This window comes from Maniola hyperantus, chromosome 4, assembly GCF_902806685.2.
Source record: "Maniola hyperantus chromosome 4, iAphHyp1.2, whole genome shotgun sequence".
In the NCBI taxonomy this organism is placed as follows: Eukaryota; Metazoa; Arthropoda; class Insecta; order Lepidoptera; family Nymphalidae; genus Maniola; species Maniola hyperantus.
This window is the reverse complement of record NC_048539.1, coordinates 17,027,305-17,039,407: the sequence shown is the minus strand read 5'-3', so window position 1 is coordinate 17,039,407 and position 12,103 is coordinate 17,027,305. Positions and strand designations below refer to the sequence as shown.

General features: G+C 41.9%; 1 protein-coding gene across 8 annotated transcripts in view; it reads left to right on the top strand.

Annotated features, from left to right (window-relative positions):
• Positions 1-12,103, top strand: part of Sec16 (Secretory 16) — a 35,280-nt gene that overhangs the window by 19,580 nt on the left and 3,597 nt on the right. For 3 of the 8 annotated variants that reach the window (XM_069509892.1, XM_069509889.1, XM_069509888.1), the window contains exons 15-21: positions 255-360; positions 777-1,039; positions 1,662-1,813; positions 3,111-3,261; positions 3,724-3,819; positions 4,409-4,627; positions 5,813-8,375. In XM_069509892.1, coding sequence (XP_069365993.1) covers positions 255-360; positions 777-1,039; positions 1,662-1,813; positions 3,111-3,261; positions 3,724-3,819; positions 4,409-4,627; positions 5,813-7,069 — 2,244 coding nt within the window. In that variant the 3' untranslated portion in view covers positions 7,070-8,375. Of the gene's footprint in view, positions 1-254; positions 361-776; positions 1,040-1,661; positions 1,814-3,110; positions 3,262-3,723; positions 3,820-4,408; positions 4,628-5,812; positions 8,379-9,231; positions 9,340-9,966; positions 10,156-11,983; positions 12,082-12,103 lie in introns of those variants that run through there. The other 5 variants (XM_034984990.2, XM_069509891.1, XM_069509890.1 and 2 more) reach the window with 3 other exon arrangements.

The window sequence follows — 12,103 nt, the reverse complement described above, 5'->3', positions numbered from 1 at the left end:
TGAGAGCCGCCTAGAGGGTTCGCCTCGCTCACCTCCCTCACCTCGTCGACAAGTCACTTCAAAAGACAAAACTACGGTTTAAGAAAATATGACCGCATTTCAAACACCTAACATGCTATGGAGCTTACCTAGGAGCCCTACCTTATATATGTGTTTTGAGTCACTTTTGACACACACTTCACCAGTTTTTGCTTTTCAATGTAAATGTTTTATGTTAGTATGTATATTATAAAGTGTTTGTTGTGTGTGGGCAGTGCGTGTCGGACGAGCGCTGGGGCGACTGGCGCCCGCACGCCGCCATCGTGCTGTCCAACACGTCCTCCAAGCCGGAGCAGGACCGCCGCACGCTCACGCAGCTCGGTAACTACACGCACTACTAGCTCTGTCTCCTTCACTCTTTATGGCAAACATTCTTTCGTTAAATGTCTGACAGACACTTTGCTTATTATTGCCAAAATATCTGTGTAAGAGTTCCTTCTACACCAATTCAATCTCTGTACCGTATATCCTTAAACTAATCCATACTAATATTTATAAATGCGAAAGTATATCGATGTGTCTACTAGCCTGTCCCGGTCCAACCGTTCAACCGGTTTAACGAAATTTGGTACGGACGTAGGCTATTTTTTATCTCTGAAATCAAAGAGTTCGCTCGGAATTTGTAAAAAACCTAAATCCATGTGGACGAAGTCGCGGGCATCTTCTGTTAAAAAATAAAGAAGACGCGGCGTCTCGCAACCACTCCACTCGGCTATAACTCTGTGTGCGCTTCGCAGGCGACTCGCTGTGCGCGCGCGGGCTGGTGTGGTCGGCGCAGTTCTGCTACCTGTCGGCCGGCGTGCCGTTCGCGCCGCACCCGCTCGCGCCGCTGCAGCGCACGCCGCCCGCGCGCGTCGCGCCGCCGCGCCTCGCACTGCTGCTGGCCGACTCGCGCGCCGCCACGCTGCCGCGCTTCGCCTCCAACCACGCCATATTTGCCACCGAGATCTACGAGTACGCGCTCTCCCTGAGTCAGGACTACGTGCTGGACGAACTCACTGTGAGTTTATCATCAGCAATCAGCATCAATAGACTACTTAACTGTGATCCGGTTCTAAGGACCATTTGGTGAATCTATATCACTGCCTCAACAAACTCCCATATCTCGCTATGTTCCGGTTCGAAGGACCGTATTGTACCACATATTACTCCACAATAAAGCAGCTGTATACCTCCTGTGTTCTATCTCCAACGCAAGATCTACGAGTTTGCGCTCTCGCTGAGCCTACGTGCTGGACGATCTTGACGTGACTTTCATGTCACCAGCATCAATCAATCAATAGTCTGCTAAACTCTGTTATCCGGTCCGAATGACCGTTTACACCCCGCAATACGTTTACCGGTTATCTAAGCAATTCTTCTATAATCTCGCTATGATCCAGTTCGAAGGACTGTTTTACTCCACATTGTACTGGTTGTGGCTTGGCTTGAAGATCTTAAACACAAAAACAACAGAGACTCGTGCTATCTCGCTCATAATTCGCGCGTATAAAACATGGCGCGTGGGCAACGACCAATAGCGGACGGACGCGCGTTATGATTGGCTGAGATATTTTCGCGCCATTCAACGTGACTTATAAAAGTGGTAGACGGTAGTAGTGTAATGTAGGAGTTGTTGTCAGGTGTACAAGTTGATCCTGGCGACGCGGTACGCGGACGTGGGGCAGTGCGAGCGCGCGCTCGGCTACGCGGAGCTGGCGGCGCGCGCCATCACCAGGAACCCCGACTACTACTCGGCGGCGCTGGTCGGCAGCATCGCCAGCCTCGCTGACAGGTAGCCACATCCATATTTTATTTATTTATTTTTATTTAGACAAAAAAAAAAGCGAATAATTCACACCACACTTCCAGACCAAAGCACTAGACAAAAAGCCATCCATACTCATTTTGTGAATGGGCAAGTGAGTAGCTTGCATCTCGGGGAAGGACATAGGCTAGAAAAACAGAGTTCTCACGAGAATTGCAAATAATTTAAATCTATTTTAGCGTTTAAACTACCGTGAGTGATTTCCATTATAAATACTATCTGTCCCGGCTTACTCACGTGTGTAGTCGACGTTAGCCCGACTAGTTTCGAACCCATCCGGGGTCCTTTTTCAAGGGAGTCCGTCCGCGCACGTGCCGCGGTTTTGACTGCGGGACGCACGTGCCGCTGCCCGTAGAGCCCGTTGTGAGGGTGGCTGGGGTGGGGGGGGAGACAGCTGCCGATCGTCTCCCGACAGTTCCTGCTGTTCTTCATCACTGGAACCGTCACCGAAATCCAGGCACGCGGAGCTAATGGTGTCCCGTCCCACGACTGATGCCCTTGTCTTAGCGGGCACGGGACACCATTAGCTCCGCGTGCCTGGATTTCGACTACACACGTGAGTAAGCCGGGACAGATAGTATTTATAATTTAAATCTAAGTGCAAGGTTACTTTTTTTTTGAGATATAATACTATCGAATACACCGCCGGCAAAACCAAACTTATTTTTAAAATTTACCAAACAAAGACGTTTTCCGTATTCCGAACAGTGTCGCCAGTTGATTTGCCGAATGCCGTAAAATTTGCCCAAATTCGAACCATTTGCCGAACCCCAGTAATGGAGCCGTATTATAACGTACCCGCAACAAATCTTCATAGATGGAGGTACAGTGATCTCAACAGATCACCATGACTACATATCAATACCACACAGAAATTTTGCACGCCATTATTGGCAGGATATGCGACTGATTACCTAATTTTTAAGACCCCATGTATATAATATACATGTACCTACCATATCTGAGTAAAATAAATCTAAATATATAAAATGAAAAGGTGACTGACTGACTGATCTATCAACGCACAGCTCAAACTACTGGACGGATCGGGCTGAAATTTGGCATGCAGGTAGCTATTATGACATAGGCATCCGCTAAGAAAGGATTTTTGAAAATTCAACCCCTAAGGGGGTGAAATAGGTGTTTGAAATTTGTGTAGTCCACGCGGACGAAGCCGCGAGCATAAGCTAGTAATTAATAAATGATTATGATTATGATGATTCTCTCTGAAACAATTTAAACACACGTGTGGTGTTGCTTGCAGGTTGAAGTACTACGACCCGGCGTTGCAGGACGACGCGGGGGAGGAGGGCGGCGCGGCGCAGGAGGGCGAGGGCGGGGAGGGCAGCGAGGAGGCGTCGCCCCGACATCAGCAGTGGCTGCGCGACGTGCACGCGCTCGCGCAGCGACTGTCGGTGTGTATAAACGGGATTCAGCGGTTGTAGCCTAGCCGTTAAGATTCCTGCCGCACTGCAACCTACACCACTTTTCGGTGTTATGTGCATGTAAAGAAAACTACTTTACCCATGGACACCTATTCAGTGCTTTTCTTTAATTTATTACTTTGTCTTTGGTGCATAAAAGACATATCCTGAAGTCTGTGGACTTAGCTTGTCAAATGTCACTACTGACAGTTATGTCAATTGAATCTGAAGTTTTGTCGGTGTTTTGAAGTAAACGGATATTTTGTGTTGATAATTAGAAAAGATTTGTTAAAACCGTAAATAAAGGCTTTAAATGTTGTTTCTGTAATTGTATAGAAACGCAATTAAGTCTTGGTTTCATTCCCCGAATCCACTCAAGAATAAAATAACATTGCAAATTGCTGAACGGTGAAGGAAGTACACAATATAAAGTGTGGTTGTGACGGTCCCCAGACGGAGGCGTCGCAGCAGAACACGCCGCAGCACGTGGCGGAGCCCGTGGCGGAGCCCGTGGCGGCGACCAACGAGCAGTACGGCTGGGCGGACCAGGTCGGTGCTATCACTTTTCATCTAGCTTCAAGTTTTTAATCCATACATATGGAATGACTGACTGATCTACCAACGTACAAAACCGTTGGGGTTAGAAACTTGATATTTTGGTAGTAAATTCCTTTTATGACTCATTAAGATAGGAATTTTGAAAATTCCATCCTCAAGAAGATTAAACAAGGAATGAAAGTCCGTCATTTTCAAGTTATATCTATGAAATTTGGTATTTAGGCTTTCGGGCAAAAATAAAGAAGTACGTGTTTCAAGATTTTTGAAAATCCACCCCCTTGCTGATTTTCAAAAATTCCACTCGAGCTGGGGAAGCATGATTGAAGGACAAACAAACAACAAAACACTTCGCATTTATAATATGGGTAGTGATATCATCAGGACTCAGGAGGATGCTAAGATTTTTTGGATTTAGTCTATAAAACATAATTAAACAGAATTCAGTTAGTGAATAAAAATCATTGAATTTTCGCCAGAAATGGTATTCGTAACACAACACTACAACTTTTTTGACACAAGCAACATTATACAGCTTCTTCTCTGTGTTCGGTGAATTGCTGACGGTATCGTGTCATTCCAGACGTTGCAGCAGCAGCAGCAGATATCCCAGCAGTACGCCGACCCCGTGCAGGACACGACGGACTACTCGCACTACCAGCAGCACTACCAGCCCCCGGCGCAGGAGCCGCCGGAGCAGCTGTACCCCGACCAGCAGTACTCCGGCTACGACGACGCCGCGCAGCAGTACGCGGCGGAGCCCTACTGGCAGCACGACAACCACTACGGGTATCAGGACCAGGTATGTGAACACCAAGCGATTTTAATTATTTTTTTCTGCCCTTATTATAAATGCGAAAGTTTGTTTGTTTGTCCTTCAATTACGTCGCAACGGTGCACCGAAGAGACGTGATTTTTTTGCATGGGTATTGATAAAGACCTGGCGAGTGACGTAGGCTACTTTTTATCCCGGAAAATTAAAGAGTTCCCACGGGTTTAAAAAAAAACTAATTCCACGCTGATAAAGTCGCGGGCATCAGCTGGTAAAATAAATGAATAAATTTCTTGCCCCTTTATTGCTCGACTCCACTATCGGGATTCGGCGAATGATTTGTGATATCGCGAATCGGCGGCAATTCGTATCGTTCTACACATTCGTGCTACATTCGGGTTGGCGCGAATAGTTTGTTTTTTCAAATCCCCGGAATTCTTTGTTTTTACGGGATGTATCTAATATACCACTGGGAGAACTATTCGGTGTTACAGAATACACTGCCGGCCGGCTGATTTGCCTTTATTTAAAAACTAGGTGATGCCCGCGACTTCGTCCGCGTTGATTTAGATTTTTATAAGATCCCGTGGGAACTCTTTAATTTTCCGGGATAAAAAGTGTATGGCTTTCCCTGGAATGTAAGCTAACTCAGTACCAAATTTCATTAGAATCGGTTGAATGCTAAATACAGATAGACACACTTTCGCATTTAGTATGGATTTGCCAAACACAAAACATTCGCCGTAACTCGAATAATTGATTTGCCGAATACCGAACTATCGTAAAAGTACGAACTGGAATCATTGGCCGAATCCCGATAGTGGAGGCGTACCATTAAAACAGAAAGTTATTCCTGATAAAAAGAGTATGAAACTTGAGTTCTACTTTCGAGAAAGGGGGAGGATATCACTCATTGTGAAGGGAGGGGGTGATGATAGCGGAAATCAATATTTGTGGCTGTGTGACTAGTAAACTAAATAGTTATCTACTGATAATAAATAACTATTAGTAAAATAATTTTTGAATATACATTTTATTCGCAATTTTAACACGAAGAGACCATTAAAAAATTTAAACATCAAGTTAAATCAATTTTTGACAAAAAACATATTTTTGACAAAAAACATCTAAATTGAACCTTTCCCGAATTGAAATACGTAGCGTTATTATGTGTGTGTGTGTATGAAGAGTGCTAACGCGGTGTTGTGGGGGCAGCCCGCGCCGCCCCCCGCGCCCGGCCTGCGCCGGCGCCGCCGCTCGCCGGCCTCCGCTGCCGTCCACAAAGCCCGAGAACAGCCCACCTCATCCGAAGGACAGCGTCGTGTCAGAAAACCTACTCCACCCGCCCTGCCGAAGACCGAAACTTGGGACAGCCCCGAACCTACCATCCAAGCAACGACGCGCCAGAAAAGCAATATGGAGGTACAAAACCCAACATCCCTTCCAGCCACACAGGAGTCGCGCCAACGAAAATTCACTCCACCTGCTCTACCCCTTCCGGAACGTTTTGGAGACCATCCCCACCCCGAACCTCGCCGGAACAACTCCAGAGCTGCTATATCTTCGGTGCGATTGCTGAAGACAGATTGCGAGGTACAAAACACTGCATCTTCTGAAATTCGACCTAACCAAGGAACTAATCCCTTCCTAGAAGATTACCCTGTGAATATCCCCCCTTTGCCGACAAAACGTATACACGGAACGGGCTCTCAAATTAATTATGATCGTAATGCAACGCAGCAATCTGAATACGTGGACGATCCAAGCCTGGCTTATCGTGACCTCAAACGTTCAGACGTCCCAACTAACTTTCAAAGCCGCCGGAGCTGTGAACTCGACCGATTTAGTCCAAATTTCCGAGACACGGTCCCATATAACCCTCTCGTACCTCGTAGATACCGTTCATCCCGCTATGGTACCATGATAGGAGATACCGTGGAATCGTGGGCCAGGGCTGCCGCGCAACAGCGATCCAACAAACCCTTAGTATTCGGAGGTACTTACCCTATTGATGAACCCACTTATTTACCTCCACCCACCTCCACCCGTTCCCCCAACCCTAAAACAAATTTACCAAGCGTGGAATCTACTTATACCCAAAAACCTAGATTCGAAAGTGCTGAATGCAGTCTAGCTTCGTCTAAAGAGTCAATACATACTCCCAAATCTATATCCAATAATGCAGAGCGCAGTCTAGTTACTTCATCCAAAGAGTTCCTAATAGATCCAGAAACCCATAGACGTAAATTACGTAAAACGATTGAACGGAGTGTTGAGAAGTTTGAGGCTATGTTGGCTATAAAAGGGGGGGATTTAGGGTTGAAGGGGGAGAGGAGTGTTCGCACGTTTGCTATTGATGAGCCCTTGGACCCTTGGAAAGAGGATGATATGCTTCCTAAAGACGAGGATTCCAGATATTATGTATCCGCACCTAAAACCTTTGACATTGACGAACCTGTCTCCTATATTTAATACTCGCATATAAATTCTCATTTATTTAACAGTCCCACCCAGTGTAGCTGTAGAGTGGTTATGCCTCTTGTTCATGTTAGCCCAACGGACTCGGCGAATTAGCCGGCAATAGCCGCGTGCCTCTACTGGTCGGTTTGCTGCATGGTGTGCATTTTCATAGAATAGGTCTTGGCACAATTCGTCAACAGAATTTACGTGTTGATCCACATTCGCCGAAAGCTTTAGGCAAGGCAAGCATCCTGGGCGCACGGATGTGATTGTGAAGACACAATGTATGAAGTTCTATGCAGACTATCTTCACAGTATCCCATCCGTTCACCCGAGGCGCTTGCTACAAGTCAATTAGGGCAACTTGGACTGAAGTTCAATTTCAATATTATGTAATTTTTTTAAGACTTTTCGAAATCTTAGACGAAACGTACATGACTATAAAATGCCTCTCGATTCGAAGGTTCCCAGATTACAGCTAGGCTGTGCTGTATCTATAATATTTCGTTCATCTGTTGGTAGCACCAGTGTCGATGATCTGCCATTAATAGCTTCAGCACACATTGACCAAATGCATACAGTAAGTGCCGGCGAATGCGAAAACAGTCTTGGTAAGTTGCCTCGAGTTCCTTTGTTGTTTGTATGAAAATCTTAAAATCTTTAAAGTTGGCCAGGATAAATGTTACACCAAGTAGCCTCTGTACAGTGTACACGTACGCCGAGTTCATTGGCCGAGCACGTTAGGTTAATGTGTACTAGGTTTATTAAGAACTAGAAGCGCCTCTGTATAACCCGTAAAGTTTTTCATTTATTTCGACTTTTCATGTTCGACTTGCTATCGAAGTTTAATTCGTTTTATAATAATTGATTCATGACATTTATATTATTGTGTTACATATTTTGCATCGGTTTTTAAATGTTTAGTAACTTGCTATTCTTTTGCACTAATTGTTATATTCTGTAGTAGCATTTAAATTGCAAAGAGACTTGTCTCTTGAAAAATTTCTGTATTTTTGCATTTACTAGAAGCTTTTCACATATTATTGTTTATACAATTTTTTTTATTTTATAACTTAGATGACAATTGGAATTTATATTTTATTGAATTTCATGTATTTATAAAGCCTGTGATATGTTTTATGATCTGAAATTTTATATTCTAAATTATTTTACACAATTTATTAATTTATCAATTTATACTTAGTTGTTGTATGTAGTACAAAAATGTTTAATATTATTGATGGCACATACTAATTTTGTATTGTATCGCGTAGTGTTGGCAATAAATTAATTATTAACAGATTTGTGTTGTTATTTATATCTACTTATACCATCGTGAACTGCAAAGCCCCAATACACTGCTTTAGTGTGACAACTAATAATAATATTAAATTGGGTATTTGTATTATACGTTTGAATTTGATAAATATTATTACTTTATTAAAAACTAAGATAAAAATAATGACGTACACTGAAGAAAAATATTAAAATCCAACAAAGATTTACAAAGTTACAGGCATTTTAATTTTGGAGTGGGAGGGTCTTCTATCCCTTTCTTGAAAACGAAAATTTGTATGAAACCGCACGAAGCTACTATGGCATTAGTAGGTGTGACGTCAAACTGCTGTATCGCTATCTCTCTCTAATCAGAAATATTTAAATGCTTATAACTTTTTTGTTATTTGATCGATTTAATTAGTATTTTCAGTTTACGTCATTATTTTTATTCTAGTTTATAATAAAATAATAAAAAAATTGGAGTCAAATACCCAATTAGCATCAGTTCTTAAAAGCAGCGTATTTTGCTTGGTTGTTTCAAAGCGGTCTATCACTGACCTCAGAAAATATAATTATTAGCATTAAGCTCTTGATTTTGATATGATATGGATGCAGTTATACAAACTAAAAGGTATTTTGAAATGTATGTAGATCCATAAATCCATACCTAAATGAATATATATATACCTATCAATTATCATGGATTTCCAACAATAATAGAAACATAATGTTATGGCTAAAAATTAAATTGTAAAGACTTCTTAGTTTAATTTTTTAAATCCTAGGAAAAAATATATTTCTATTCGTAAATCTCGGGCACGCCACTATACGGAGAATAGTTGTAGTTTTGGTGTTGAGTATAAGCAATAGGTGTTACGGTTTGCCTGGTGTGACAGAGCGCCGCGGCCGGCAGCGAAGCCCCGCGGCCCACCATCACGATGCCGGGCGCCGCGCCCGCCCAGCCGCCCATGTTCGGCGACGACGAGCGACCGCCCTCCGCTGATGTAAGTCCTAACTAATATAGAGCGCACTTTGCCTTTGCTCAGAGTTAATACGAGACAGAATTATATCTCTGCATATATCTGTCTCGTTTTAACTCCGAATTAAGTCTGAGTTAAGTCAATTTGTTATTCTAGAATTTAGATCTATAACTAAGCCAGATATCGATTTGTCTCCCCATTATCTATGCCCTAAAACAATAACTATACTAAAATTAACCCTTCAAACATCTCTGTTTTAACCCAATTGTTGTTAAACTTAGGCAGTGGTCCGAAAACGACTAATTATCGGCGATTTTATCTCTCAAGAAACGCACAATAAATGTACATTCCGTGTAAACGAAAGAGATGCATATATCAAAAGTTGCTCTCTGACTCTTCACACTGCCGGCGACGACTCGCTTTACTAGTTTTGTCGCTGCGACGAGCTTTCAAAAATAAACTCACTCAGCGATGCTCGCTCGTTTGAACACGTGTAACGCGCGCTTTAGGCCCTGCTAGTAAACAGGTTCCTATTTAACAACTGCTTACCCTGCATAGAAACTCTATGCACGCCACTCTACCAGGAATCGAACTCGGGACCTAGCAGTCATAAGCTCACAGCGCTTGTTAATTTGTGCCGTGAATGTACAGCACACAGATCGCGAGACGGACACGCCAAAGCCGAACAGCAAGAAGGCGGACGGCAAAAGCCTCGACACCAAGAGCGGCGACAAGCGCGGCAAGGCGGGCGGCGGCGGCGGCTGGCTCGGTGGCCTGTTCACCAAGCTGTCGCTGCGCGCGCCCAACCAGATGATCCTGCCCGACGACACCAACCCCAGCGTGAGTGCCACACACACCCCACAGCCGTCCGACCACCCCACACACATATCCACACTACACTTGCCTACCCTCATGTAGTTAGTAATATAATGCGTACAAAATTAGCTCTCACGTGCCATTTAACTTTATGTGTCAACTGGCATGTCAAAAGTACGATTTTACTCTTTATTTTGCGGTAGAATGACTGTTACAAACTTACAATGTTACGGTCGCAATCACCTCTGATTGGTTGTTGCTCGCTTCAATACATTGTTGCAACAAGAATAGCACAAATTCAGCCAATCACAACGATTGAGATTGTAATAATGATTGATGCAGGTTTTACGAAATCGACCAACTGTACTTTTAACATGACAGTTGACACAAGTTAAAATGGCGCTTGAGAACTCATTTTGTACGGACTAAATCTTAGGTATTTTGAAAGTTTTAGGGTAGTCAATGTTGCTTAATGCTTAATAAATAATATTGTAATAATGATTGATGCAGGTTTTACGAAATCGACCTACTGTACTTTTAACATGACAGTTGACACAAGTTAAAATGGCGTCTGAGAACTCATTTTGTACGGACTAAATCTTATGTATTTTGAAAGTTGTAGGGTTTTAGGGTAGTCAATGATGCTTAATAAATAATATGCTTCCATGCTAATGAATATCAATGCCTATCCATTTTCGCAGGAAACATAGTGAAAAGGATTTTCGACCTTTCAATTTAGTTTTTAGATTGTTTGGAACCAAAATAGAAATAGCATCATTGTAATAATTCCTTTATGCCAAAGGAGATGTCCCACTAGTAAGGAGGAGAGGTATATTTCTGTACTTATATCATAAACTTGTATAGCGTGATCGTTGTTATATAGGTACTGGTAAAGCGTTTTGAAGAATCAACTTTTCAAGAATATTAAATATTTCCTTCTATTTCTTCTATTATATTATATTATATGTAAAATCTTCAGCATCTCCTACTTATTAGTTCTTATCAATTATTATTATCTGTTATTTCTGTTTATAATAATATTTATTTCGACATTATTATGTTATTGGTTTTAAAATCTGGTACTATTTATTTATGAATTTATATATATTTTAAAATTTTATTTTAATATTATAAATACATATCATGAAACATGTTTAATAAAACTTATGTTTATTTATGCGTTTTATTTACTGATTCCTTTCTTAATAATAATGATATTTAGAAATATAAAAAGCATGAAGTTTTGTACCTAATATGAATAAGTATAAATCTAAACTTAATTACAAGCTGTTCTGCATATATACTCCGTAAGTATATTTGGATTAAATATTAAGCTTATTTCACACTACGAGGTATAATATAATTTATATCCTGCAGTGTGAAATAAGCTTTATGCTTGAATGCCTTCTCCAAAAAAAGTGCAAAAGTTAGCTAGAAAATTAATGTTTATTAATTTTAAAAAAACCACAGAATTATTGCTTACAAATTTGTGTTTGAGTTATCGCTGACGATTACGGCGATAGCTCCAACAAAAATTTATTTCAATTCTTAGGTTATAAAAAAGTAAAAAGATAATGCATTGCGTTAATTCTGGCCTCAATTCAGCACCTATATTGTAGGAGGGTAATTCTGTCGCAATAGAGTGTGTATAATTTATAATACTTTAGTATAAATAATGTAACAATAAAATAGCCTGAATCAAGTGTATAGAAAATATATAATTTATAATAATCACAAATCACAAGATGACTTTTTCTAACTAAGACTAATGACACGGACCTCTTGCATCGAGATTGACACAGACTATGCATATTCATAACAGAGTGTATGGTAACATGTCTCCGTATCGCAGATCGTATGGGACGAGGAGCACAAGCGCTGGCGCGACACGGACGCGGGCGAGAGCGAAGCCCCCGCGCCGCCCGCCCCGCCGCCCACTATACCCATCATGTAAGACGTTACTTCACCAACG